Source organism: Cydia fagiglandana, chromosome Z (genome assembly GCF_963556715.1).
Source record: "Cydia fagiglandana chromosome Z, ilCydFagi1.1, whole genome shotgun sequence".
Lineage (NCBI taxonomy): Eukaryota > Metazoa > Arthropoda > Insecta > Lepidoptera > Tortricidae > Cydia > Cydia fagiglandana.
In genome coordinates, this window is record NC_085959.1 from 23754594 (window position 1) to 23767739 (window position 13146).

The 13146-nt window shown below is 39.0% G+C and overlaps 2 protein-coding genes across 2 annotated transcripts; one reads left to right on the top strand and one right to left on the bottom strand.

Annotated features, from left to right (window-relative positions):
• Positions 1 to 1036: 1036 nt before the first annotated feature.
• Positions 1037 to 2547, bottom strand: LOC134679120 (uncharacterized). The gene has a single exon (XM_063537962.1). The coding sequence runs from the start codon at positions 2381 to 2383 to the stop codon at positions 1343 to 1345; it is 1041 nt and encodes a 346-aa protein (XP_063394032.1). The 5' UTR covers positions 2384 to 2547; the 3' UTR covers positions 1037 to 1342.
• A 1250-nt stretch (positions 2548 to 3797) lies between these two features.
• LOC134678836 (uncharacterized) lies at positions 3798 to 5983 on the top strand. Its single transcript, XM_063537542.1, has 2 exons — positions 3798 to 5650; positions 5824 to 5983. Exon 1 carries the CDS (start codon positions 4196 to 4198, stop codon positions 5411 to 5413), a length of 1218 nt encoding a protein of 405 aa, XP_063393612.1. The 5' UTR covers positions 3798 to 4195; the 3' UTR covers positions 5414 to 5650; positions 5824 to 5983.
• Positions 5984 to 13146: the final 7163 nt, after the last annotated feature.

The window sequence follows — 13146 nt, forward strand, 5'->3', positions numbered from 1 at the left end:
TTCAAAATATTCTTCGGCCAACATGTCCGCCATAAACTCATGCCGTTTTCTGAGACCAAAACTGTCATCCGTCTGCGTGGAAATATGCTCAGCAGATTCGTCCGTCTGAGTAAAGACATCTTGGGCAGATGAATTCGGGGTTTGTGAGAAGCTTTCTTCTAACTGTGGCTGAGGTGTTTGTGTGCCACGATGTACGTACAGGTCAGGTGTAGAATCGGTTGATCTCAACCTGAAAAACTCTTGTGTTTCAGCTTGATAAGCTTCCTCTACAAATCCAAGTAGTATTGATTGGCTATATTCGTTGTCCATCTCTGAAAAAAAAACACTTGTAACTACCTATTTATCTGTCTTTCTTAGATACCTATTGAGCTAGAAAAAATATTTTATTTGAATAAAATGTGTGCTGCTTCTGACAGTTTAAGTGACAATCAGTATTAATTCTACATTCTCAATTCAAATAAAAGAACGCGGACGAGTTGGCACTTTGGTCGAAATAGGAACGTAGACAAAAATGGTATATTGACGATATCAGATATTGGACGAGTTGGCACTATGGTCAAAATAGGAATTTAGACAAAATGGGGTATTGACGATATCAGAAAGTAGGCAAGTTAGGAAGGTGACGATTTAGGAATTGTAGGCTGACGACATGGCACTGTGGACGATTTATGGAGATGACGAAATGAAACTGAGGCCGAAGCGGTCCTGAGCCGCTCAGAACACTATGATAATCGCGAAAGTAAATCTATGTCAAAGAAAAGGTACTCTCGCCTCTTTGCTCTTTACTTACATAATTAGACTGGCCACTTATTAATATCTGTGAATTTTTATTCTTTTCGTGAAAATATATTTCTGTGACAGATTACACGACATTCATGACATATCAACTGTGTGAATTTTGAAAAATAAAACATTTAAATTCCGGAAAAAATATGTTAAGACGTGCAGTTGCAGCAGACGAAGACAAATGTCTTATTAATGGGTGCAACGAATTGAGACTTCACCGGCCCTCCGATTTTCACAAGGCAATGTTACTCAGTAAATATTCTTTATATTTACAACCAGATACACTACTGTGTTCGCAGCACATGGACACGGAAGAGTGGACTAATATTATTGATGAAGCAATTACAACCGCAGACAGCTTTGAAAAGGAGCATACGGAAGACATTGTGGAAATATTTAAGAGCGTATTGAATGCATACAACTAACAGTTACATCGGCATTGAAGTAAAATGTTAAAGCTTATGTACTCTTACTCGTACCTATTATAATAAAATAAATAACTGAATGTAATTTTATTTTTATTTATAGTTAATTTTGAGATTAACTCGAGAACAAATTAACGTAATTTTTCCATAAATAATGGAACATCGATTTCCCCTGTAATTAGCTGCATTTGAACATGCTGAATATAAGTGTTCCTATCTACAACAGGCTTAGACCGTTTTTTTGCAGGTTCTGATGTCACTGCGTTAACAGCGTGAAACATGGCATCCTTCTTAAGGATTTTTAAAAGATGCAAAATGGTTGGTCTTTTTTTTAAACTTTTGTTGAACTGACCGTTCCAACCCTCACAGACGTTATTTGTCCGGTGCCGCTCACCGAAAGTGCACCACAAAGCTTTCTTCGGCATCCAATGATCTTGAACATAAGATAAGAATAGTTCCAGCTTATTGTTACTTCCCATAACTTTATTTTCTTTTAGTATATAATGTAACCCTTCATCAATATTGGCTTCTGGGAGAAGGGGCAAAACTATACACAAACTGACGATTTTGTTTGTTTTAGTGTTTCGTTTTATAATCGTTAGTTTTTTCGCTTTCTTTTTTAATCTGTCCTGAAAATGGAAAAAACAACCGTGCAGTTTAATCTCGGGAAAAACATTTCTGATGGCAGTTATAGGTGCCGGTTCAAAGTCCATAATGAATTTATTCGGTGCCCACTCAGGGATTTGCGACTTAATTATCTCAAACATAATGGAATACGATTTTCCAAATTTGTTTGGCAGGAGTGCATAAATCACCGGTACTACATTATTTGTGCCTTCACTGCTGCCTAAATCACAAAATACTACATATAGTTGCTTAAAGGGTCTTGGGCAATTCTCAAACGTCCCATCGCCAAAAAATGTTTTCCCATATTTGAGATGTTCTCGTGCTTTTTCTGAAGCAAAAATTAATATTCGGCTATTTCTCTTTTTGTTATCGTTGTAATCTGCGAAAAGAAAATCATCGAATGCTGGCGGTATTTTAACTTTTTCCAAATCCCTATAGACTAAATAATCAATCTTTGAAAATTTTTTTCGTCTTCTTATAGCAATGTGTCGATAACTGTCGTAAGTCGGTAACTTTTCAATTAAATTAAGACCCTTATCCTTCATGGATGCCACTGTTTCTTTATATATTGCAGAGACACTTTCTTCTGGAGTTGAAGCCGCAGTTTCGATACTTGAGCATATTATTGAACAAACAGTGTTTTCATTTTCATTAGGCAAGCAAGCTGGAGAATGAATTGCTCTTTTCAGAATTTGTAATAAGTCCTGTAAAAAAAATATATATAACCTAGAGCAAAACATTTTTAAAAAGTTACAAAAAAGTAAAAGCATCACAATGTACGTTTATGAGAACCATCAGTGTTGTAGGCTAGTTAGTGTGCTTATCTACCTAATTTAATAAATAGTTTCAAACAAATGAACCTACCGCAGTAACGGTCACAGTTCCGGTACACTTTGTTGATTTGTAATTCTTGCACCTCCAAATGGAATTTGAGTCTTTATATTGTTTAAGTAAATAGTATTGGTGACCGTTATTTAGTAGCACTTTGCCACGTCCGCGTTGTACGATTTTTACTTCAGCTGAAGCTGAATCGTCCATATTATTTATTTGATAAATCAACAGATCCAATATGATCCGGCGTAATAGATGCACAAAGAAGGCAAAGGCACTCATGACATTTATTAATTTGATTAAACTATCATACTATCCGCTCCCGACCCGTGGTCCAACTGCTATGTCCAACTGGTTGTGCCACGGGGAAGTAAACTTGTCCATAGACTACCCGATTGTACTACGAGGAAGATAGTTTACCCGTGGTCCAATCGTTTGGACCATGGTACACTAAACTTATCGTTAGTCCAATAGGTACTAGAAATATGTACCTATCGTCCAACTGATGTACCACGGAAACGTACGTTTATCCGTGAACCACCTATCGTAAAGGCAAAAAGGTTATCTGTTATTGCATTTAACTGCAGTTGATTGCAATGCAACCTTGTTTGATATTTCCGATGATAATTACAAATTGACACAAGTGACAAATTTTGCATCTATTTACTCACTGTGGAAACGGATAAATGTAAGCAATGGCGGAAGATTGTGATTATAAAATAATTCAAAGAAAAGGCGGATGTGTTCTGCTATTTCAAGGACGGCAGTTTTATAGGGTGAAACCTTTAAAGGAAAAATCTCGCGGGTCATATTGGCGTTGCTCTTTATACAAGAAAGAAAAATGTACGGGATCTGTTGCCATTAAGGTATGTTTGTATTGTCAGTTTCGGCACTGGTCCCACCGCGAGCTAGTAAGCTATGAGCTATCGGCTATTTTCTAGCCCAAGAAACGACCAAAAGATGATCGCTTCCGTGTACATAAAAGAGAGAGTTGTAATTTTATAGTTCATAGCTGTCGTAAGCGATAATTCTATAGAATTGTTTACCAGCCGCCCGCCGATTGTCAACTACTTCTAGTACAGAATTTTACTAGTTGACCGCCGAGCTCGCCGATAGCTGGCGGTGGGACCACTGTCTACTAGCAAAACTATACTCGCCTCTCGCCCACTAGTTTGTAGCCGCCGGTGGGACCAGTGCCTTCTGTCGGGGATTCGAGAGTACAGTACAGTACCAATAAAGTAATATTTTTATGATATTTATTAATAATAAACTAGTCAATTTTTATGTACCTCCAAGGTGTACGGTGTGTCCTACGCATTTAAGAGAGGGAAATTGGAAGGAGTTGTCTGAAGCTCCGCATAATTTTCGAAATTTTAATGAGGAGTATACTGCGGACATTGTTCGCATTTTTAAAGAAATAATACATACAATAAACTGTTCGGTTCAAAATATTATAAGTCACCTTAACAATTTATAATTACTGGTAAATAAAATACATTTCGAACATTTTTTACCTAAATTTATAAATGTACGTAACCTATTTATCTGATATTTTTTTACAGGACAATAAAATAATACAAGGAAAAGAGCACTCGTGTCAAGTTAATTACGAAAAAAATGAAGTAGCCGAGGCTCTTGTAGATTTACGAAATGAAGCGTCCAGCACCGATATTCCAATGCCGCAACTCTACAAAAAGCACGAGGAAAAATTAATGGATAAAGGTTATCATTTGTTAGATAGCATACCAAGCTTTGAAAACGTTAAACACTCTTTATACAACGCAAGACATAAATCAACGGGGGTAACAAAGTCTGTTTACTCATCTGCACAAGAAGTGGTCGTACCGGACCAGTATGTGGATTTTATTCTGGACGATTATTGGGATAGCGACAAACGAATTATCATTTTTTGCACATCAGAAGCACGAAACATTATTCAAAATATTGATGAATACTTCGGAGATGGGACGTTTAAAAGTTGCCCGCGTCCATTCGTACAATTATTTACATTGCATGGTGACATTGGAAGTGGCAACGCAACTACAAACGTTGTTCCTTTGATATATGCCTTACTTACTGATAAAAAGAAAGACACATATGTAAAAATGATTAATATGATAAAGTCAGCACTTCCAGCATGGCAAGTTAAAAAATATCATTGCGACTACGAAGCTGCAGCCATCAACGCATTTTTAGAAGGTTTCCCGAACGTTGACATAAAAGGTTGCTATATGCATTATTCTAAAAATATTTGGAAAACCGCTAAGCAGTTAGGGCATAACAAGTCTAAGCCCGAAAAAAGAATTGTAGGCATGTGTGCCGTACTGCCACTACTTCCAGCTGAGTATGTTACGGAGGCCTGGCAACACATCAAAAATGAGCTAGTTGCTTGTAATTTTTTGAAAATGGACAAATTCATCAAATACGTCAATCGTGTTTGGTTGAACAAAAGAATAAAAAAGTTTATATCCGTTTTTGGACAACGCCATAGAACGAATAATGTGGCCGAATCTTTTCATGGCGTTTTGAACAAGATGGTTAACAAAAACACAGTTAATTTATTAAGACTGTTAAATGCTCTACGCACGGTAGGCAATTTGTCAAAGAAAACCCCGCGGAAGCAGCGTACAGGAGTAAAAAGGAGGTTACAATATGTGCTGACGGACGATTACATTAGACATGTACAATTAGAATTAATAGATGGACATATTACTGTTGGGAATGCTGTTGAAAAATTAAGATAAGCACATGTTTTAGGTACTTACACACAAAAAGTTGACTTTGTTTTTGCAGAGGTGCAATGTAGTTTTGTTTAAGTAATTCAAATGCAATAAATTCTTCTCTATATTGGGCCTTGTTTTTAATTTCTTCACTTCAATTCAACGAATCAGTGGGAGTAAATCAAATCAAATCAAAAATTTCAGATACCAGTATTACCTCTAACGCCTGGTTATTGATTGTCAATTCTGTTATTACTTTTAGTAGTTTTATTGTTAGTAGTTTAAGATTGTAGGTGGGCGTAGACGCTGAACCGAGCTTTTCTAAACTGACAAGCTTGCTCATACGAATTCTCTGGTAAAAATTTTTTCAGTAAGAATTTTCCTAAAATAATATTGATAGAGTTCGCCGCTCCAACATATACACATATATATAGTATCAAGTGAACAGAGGACATGGCGAAACTATTACAGGAACCTTTGTTGTACACGGACGTTTCACATAGACGGAGAGGCTAACATGACCACCATTCGAACGATTGACTAAAAAAATATTCTGACAGTTGATCCACGGATACTTTTAGTTACCCGTTGTACAACCAGTTGGACATAGCGACAGTTCAAATACTTGTTGGACAATTGCCCCTCAGTTGTACCATGGGTCATAATAATATATGACAAACAAAAAATATTCTGACAGTTGATCCATGGATTATTTTACTTCCCCGTGGCACAACTAGTTGGACATAGCAGTTGGACCACGGGTCGGGAGCGATACTATCAACTATCAGAAGTACTTCAGTCTTATTTAAGTGGCCAGTACAGGATCTACAGAAAAGAGTATCGCTATGAACGCAACAAACTACAGGACAGTTGTACTACCAGTCTGCCGTTATGGTCACTAGTACTACTGGTAGTACTAGTGACCTTAGGGTGTATCATTTGTACTACCAGTAGAACTACCTGGTAGTACTACTGTACCAGAGGGGTTTTTATTAATGATTTCGGTTTTTTTTTGCCGTAGATGTGTTCCCCAGTGCATTACAAACTTGGTAGTGTATTTAACTTTCACGTAGCATATCTGTGTAACTGCGGCCTTATAAAGGGTTAACCTTATCCGAGTAACGCCTCGCGAACTCTGGCAGTTTAGACATTTTCTTTTTAATGCCGTCAGGACGTTTGAGCGTCAAATTGTAGATGTCAGGTAGGTTAGTTATGTCATCTTTCCAAAGGAGGCCTGTCTCCCACCTGTCATCTACTAATTTTGACGTATTCTCCAAAAAGGCTATGGCTCTTTAGTCGTTTTTTCAACCGAGGAACATCGATGTACGGTTTGACACCAAATCCCTCGGTCAAAATGACCGTTTTATTGCGTCATTGAGTTCGTCACAAGTGCATTAGTGCAGGACTGCAACGTCATTAGGCAAATGTCAGGATTTGCCATGCACTACGTGTCCCTGGACACGTAGAGTCACTGCAGTTATGCCCTGGGAAGAGCTCCCTAAGCTCCTAATAAGGTCTATCATATTGTCACTATCTAAAAGAAGTAACAGTTATTCGTCAATGTCGTCAGTCGTCCCTAAGTCGTCAGAAAAAACTTTATTAATTCGTAGTTACGCCCTAGCCTACCTAAATAGCCTACCTAAGTATGAGTTATGTTTATACATAGAAAAAGCTAAATATTTAATATAGAAATATAGGAGTCTTCAGCCTTCATGTCGTGGACGTTGATGTTGACGCGCTGCCGCCCCTTGGCTGCAGTCTGCGTCCCGCAGGCTGCAGGCTCCCGTGAGTCCTAGGTCCGTCGCAGGACTCGCAGGGCAGGAGACTCCAAGGCAGGGCGCGATGTACTCGTCCGGAAGGCTGGCATTCGCTCCTTCGTCAAGCATCGTCAATATGGTCTCCGATCCCAGCGGCCCACTGACCATCACTCTAGCGATTTTGAGAATGACGTGAGTGACGACAGCGGCGGCTGATAAGGTTTCGGGTCGGGCATCGTAGGCTTCGTTTCGGCGGGTTTCGACTCGGCGTGCAGCGTCGTGTGGCAGCAGTCGTGTGGCGTGACCTGTGGCAGTGTTCACATTTCTTCTTGTTGTGACATTCCCAGGATCTGGTGTCGAGGTAACATGCATGGGAAGCACAGTTTTTAAGTTGTCACGTACTCCCAGCGAGCGTCCATAGAGAGGGTCAGGAATTTAGGGCACTTCTCTATACCGTGGTTGTCTTCGCATGTGACACACTTCTTAGTTGACTTACTGTGAACACGGTGTGTCGTCGTCGTAGGTTGCTTTGTCGCTAGCGCGAGCTTCTTGCGTGGTGCGGCGTGGCGCGCCGCCGCGCCGCGGGCTCCATCGCACGGCTCGGCTCCTCTACTATGTGCGATGTGAGTGGCCGCGTTCGCAGTCTTCATGATTCAGTCGGCCGAAATTCGCATTGTCCTGCGATCGTAATTTCTGGCGTATATCTGTAGGATAGACGGTCATTTGGAAATAATTCCTAAATATATTTTATATTTGTCAGATTTCTTTTGTCTTTTCTGTCAGTGTCATTGTTTGTAACAAAGGCCGTTTACGACGTCATGTGTTTTCGTATTTTACGGGACGACTTAGGAAATTGAGTTCACGACAGATAGCCGCGAGCGTCTCTGGAAAAGAACGGCAGCTCTTAGGCAGATTGTCTTGCTAGAAGTTAGCGGCGTTCGATCGTAGTCGCCGGCGCGGAGTCTTGTCTCGCAGCTGTTACGCGCGCAGCGCGGTTGCGGCGAAAGGCGCACGGCTGTGGCGCGCGAAACGCAGAGAGTGTGCGCAGCTGTGGCGCGCGGAACGCGGCGAGGGCGCGCGGCTGAAGCCGGCGCTTGGTGACAGCTCCCGGGCGGGCGAGTCTATGAACTTACTCTTTTTACTTCTTGTTTCCATAGTCTGGTTTTTGAGGTTGAAGGACCCTCTTCTTTCCATAGTCTGGTTGTTGAGGTTGAAGGACCAATGTTGTGTCTGTGTCGTCCGTCTTCGTCGGCTATCTGTCGTGAACTGGTCTGGTTTTGTCTTGTGGCTGTCATGTCTAATTTTGAATGTAAAAGTCCGAGTTCCAAAGGTTCCAAATATGTATGTCAGTCAGCCAGTTAGTCAATCGGTCTATGTCAGGTCGCTACGAAGGTCGGAAGCCACGACAAATACGGTGTCACATTACGTTACATAAACGTTAGTATTTAAAGGCGTAGCTGCATAGACGCTGCACGCATCGCCGTGCAGTATTCATGCAGCTTGACATATGTTTCATCATCTGATATAAGAGGCAGCCTTTGAATTTTGTCAGAAAGCGGTCGCATAAGAGACGAGCACGTGTTTTTGCCGTTTGGTTCTGTTTCATAGTTCGGTTTGGTGTTTTTATGGCTTTATAGCTCTTATACCCGGCTCGGAGCTGAATACGTCTTAGGGTACTGCGGCTCTTTTTGAATTTGCGAGATAGATCATAATTCGACATACCTGGATTCTGTTTTATTGCCCTAAGCACTTTTTTCTCCAAGTTCTTGTCCTTAGTGCCAGATCTTCGGTTGAGTTGGGGCTTTCTATTGAAATACAAGAAATCCTTGTATTTTTTTTAAGACCCGACACACCGTGGCTTTTTGTTAATTTAACGACTTAGCGATCTTTGATCCGGACCAAGAGGGATTTTCTAAGCATTTGTTCACTATAAATTTTCGCCTTTCAACTTCCATCGTCTACGATTTAAAAATGCATAGATTTATCTCAGGCGAACTTTTAACAATAAGACCTCAAAATATGGACGCTAAATTGCGATCGTCTTTTTTTTTTTGTGACCTCTAAATATTTTTTATTTTGTGACAACCGCGTGCCAGTTCTATATGAACTATGCTTTAATTGAAATTTGGTATAGAGATAGTAGTTTGAGTCCCGGGGATATTTCTGCTTTTATTTAAAAAAAGTTATTAATGTAATTTTACTAATTGGGCACGCACTTTATATCAATTTGAAGTTTTCTGATATCTGTTATATTTACAGAATTATCTGGTACCTACACAACGATTACACCCTTTATAGGTAATGAATGACATAATAGGTAAGTAGTCAGCAGGTTGAATTACTTGTGTAGTTTCAAAACTTAAAGATATTTTTAAGCATTTGTGGTTCCAATTTTCCATACTTACGTGGTATCATTTATCATTAACTGAGAAGCTTTTTCTGCTATCTATCCTCACAACTCACAATACAACATACCGGATCGATTGGCACCATTAATTAAAACTTGTACACTAGCCTATTGTGATAATGTATAAATAGGGTTACCTAGGCTTTTTTCTTTTTGACCGAAATTGATATATGCACCAATTATTTAGTGATTCTGGAAAAAAATAATCAATTGGAATATTAGATACCTATGTGCTATGGCTGTTTTGCGTACCAGCAGTTGTTTTATTTTTGTTAAGTTTATTTTTGTTTATGTTAGAAGCTCTTTACGATACGATTAGAATTTAAAATTATAGCGCGCTTCAGTGGAGCGCTGGTGGCCTAGCGGTAAGAGCGAGCGATTTCGATAACGATAACCAACAGTTCGCAATGTAACTAAAATCGCATGAATGAGAGTTCGCGCGCGCGTGATGTCTAAATGTGGGATCATCTATGTAAAGGGACCTTATTGTCGATGGCGTTTACGCCGCACTGCTCGATGTTTTGGGCGTTTGAAATCGTACTTTTATTGTTCATTACGATTGTTGTGCATAACAACTAACAAGATTAAATAAATAGACACAAGTAGTATAACAAATTATTTTTAATCAATAATTTATTTGTAGGTAAGGTACAAAAATTACAATAATTATATTAATGCGTGACAAGTAACTGATGCAGGTAGATCTGCAAACTGCGGTTTTAAATACCTTAATTAATTATTGGAAAATATTCTGCAATGCTCTTACAACAGGGCCCAAAGCAATTTTCATAAGTGTTATAATAGCAGTACCACTGTCACATTTTGATGTGCTTTTATATAGTACAATTTGAGTACATTTTTGTATTCATTTGACCATTAAATTAACCATAAATATAGTGTGGTCGTGCCAGGGAGTATCTACTCAGCACGACCACGACCTGTATGTCGCTATGCCAAAACCGTGCGACTACATTCTTTAAAAACATAAGTACATAAAAGTACATTTCTTTTCATGAATATGTACCGCAAAAGAAATAATAAAATCATCCGTGGACGTGCTGTATAGTACCACACTTCGCGGTAGGCCTTCAGACACTCGGAATTTTTATTCGATTTTCGTACGGAATGACAGGTGGGAACAGGACGTCGCTCTACAAATGCATAGCGCTCTCCCGCTTGCACATGTCATTCCGCACGGAAAATTCCGTGCGTGCGCGGCCTTAAGGATTGTTTTGCGACGAATAGAATAGATGCTATAGCTAGGTATAAGTATATTTTCTCAAACATGCAATGAAATATTGATGTTATGTTCCTTATAATAGGCTGCGAAGTATGACGTTTAAGGTGCGGCTAGGACAAAAGGTCATTAATGGAATTTCATACACATCTTGCAGGCCTAGGCCGGCAAAGTCCTCTTTTTTAATTTTCATTTCACAGATATTTGTGACACAGGGGGCCGATTTTTGAAATTCGACCACTCGATTTCGTGTATTTCGTTAAATGATATCTCCACTACTAGGCGTTTAAATTCTACCAAATGAATTGAAAGCGAGTGGTCAATACCACTAGATTTCAAATTTCAATCGCTCGTATTTCAAAAATTAGCATTTCCCTGTTTTCCACCGATTTTCGAGTGACGAAATCGAGCGATCGAAATTCAAAAATTCGTGGCATTCATCCATTAAAAAAAACTAGAGGCAGTAGGTATTTGCTTTATGGTTCGTAATGACACTCTGCCACTACGCCTATAAAAAAAAAACAATGTTTGATATAATTTGCAGTTTTATTTGTATAAAATCAACATGAACTTAATAAATAATACATTCTATAATTTTATAATTTTAAATTATAAATTTAACTACACAAATAAAAATATTTCATCTAAACGTTAGTGGTAAAAACGACTACTCAAACACGCGTGGTTATATTTTTTAAATTGTTATGAAGGTAAAGTTGAAAAATATTAATTCTGTTTTATTGGATTTATGGTGCGTTGTTGATTTTTTGACTTTAATATGAGTTCCGACGAAATAATGAAATTAATATTAATTGTAATCGTAGGTGTTGGAATTGGCAGCGTAAGCAGAATTGATTTTAAATAACTTGCTGCCTCTGCCGCCAAGTCAAAGACGAAGTATGTATATGGTTGCTTATGGCAATTTTATTATTTGAGAAACTAAGAAAAATGGCTTACAGTTTATTAGAAACAGTTTTGTGGCATATTTTAAATGAATGTAACTACAAATTCGTCAACACTGTGGAAATTATACTTATTTACTCCATGCATAAAGCAACGATGTATGTGAAACATGATATCAACATGAAAGACTATGTAAACGTATGTGACGAAAACGACAGTCAGACGGATACAAGGCGAAAAAATCAAAGATACATGAAAATATACGGGTAGTAAAAATACACGACTCGTGTAAAACATACGCGTGATAATGATACAGGTACGTGTTGGTTATATTTTGGGTGTCGTTTACTTTTAGTTTTTTCTATAAATAAAACTTGGGTTTCGTGGATTTTTTATTTTATTTATTTCATTGCATGTTTGAGAAAAGCACTATACATACCTCGGCGGGAAATGGGGTTGCCCGCGCTCAGACCTATCCGGCCTCGCTTCGCTCGGCCGTATATATGTCTTCGGCCGGCAACCCCTTTCGTCCCGGCCTCCGTAGTAATGTACTATAGGTACCTATATAATTAAAATTTGGCAACAAACTACATATGTAATAGGTATCTGTGTATCATTACGAGCCTGCGCGTACAAAGTGCACTGAACTAGGATTGTTTTGCCACGAATAGAATAGATGCTATAGATAGAAGGTCAAGCAGATCTTGTCAGTAGAAAAAGGCGGCAAATTTGAAAAATGTAGGCGCGAAGGGATAGTCTCATAGAATATTTGAATTTCGCGCCTTTTCTACTGACAAGATTTGCTTGACCATCTGTATATAAAATACCTAACTAAAATTTCGGTCAGTGTTATGGTAGGGACGATTTAATACCGCGCACGGCTTGCCTAAAGAATCGCATGCAGAGGCGTAGCTTGGTAACCTTATGCCTCGGGCAAAAAAAGCATGGCGGCCATGGCCTTTCCACCCAAGCGTCATACATAGCAATTCGTCTTTAAAAACTCTAACAAGACAAACAAACAAAAACAAATAGTCAGATATAATGTACTTACTGGTGAATTCAGGTATTAAACCTGGGAGCTCCCAAGCCATTAATAGCTCACACACTTCCTCCATGATGTTGCACAGTATACATATACATTAGGTGAAATAAATACACAATACACAAGTACTTTATGTAATATACAAGTATTTTGTCGTTGAATGACTAAGTACTTTGTTCAAGCTGAGCGCTGAGGCGGAGTGAGACTGACTCCCCGCTCGCACGAGTCGCGCGGTCGTACGCGCCGTAGTGGCCGGGCGGGGCGCGGGCGGGGAGGACCGCGGGTGCACAGAGGCGCCCCCTGCTTATCTCTTGATTAATCGGATTAACCGATTATTAATTTAATTATTAAGAAAATCGATTTAACAAATAATTCTTAATAGAATGGAATATTAGTTTCGTAATTAATACA

Bases quoted from the DNA above. Each gene is read 5' to 3' on its own strand.
- LOC134679120 (XM_063537962.1), bottom strand. From the start codon at position 2,383: ATGAAGGATAAGGGTCTTAATTTAATTGAAAAGTTACCGACTTACGAC.
- LOC134678836 (XM_063537542.1), top strand. From the start codon at position 4,196: ATGTACGTAACCTATTTATCTGATATTTTTTTACAGGACAATAAAATA.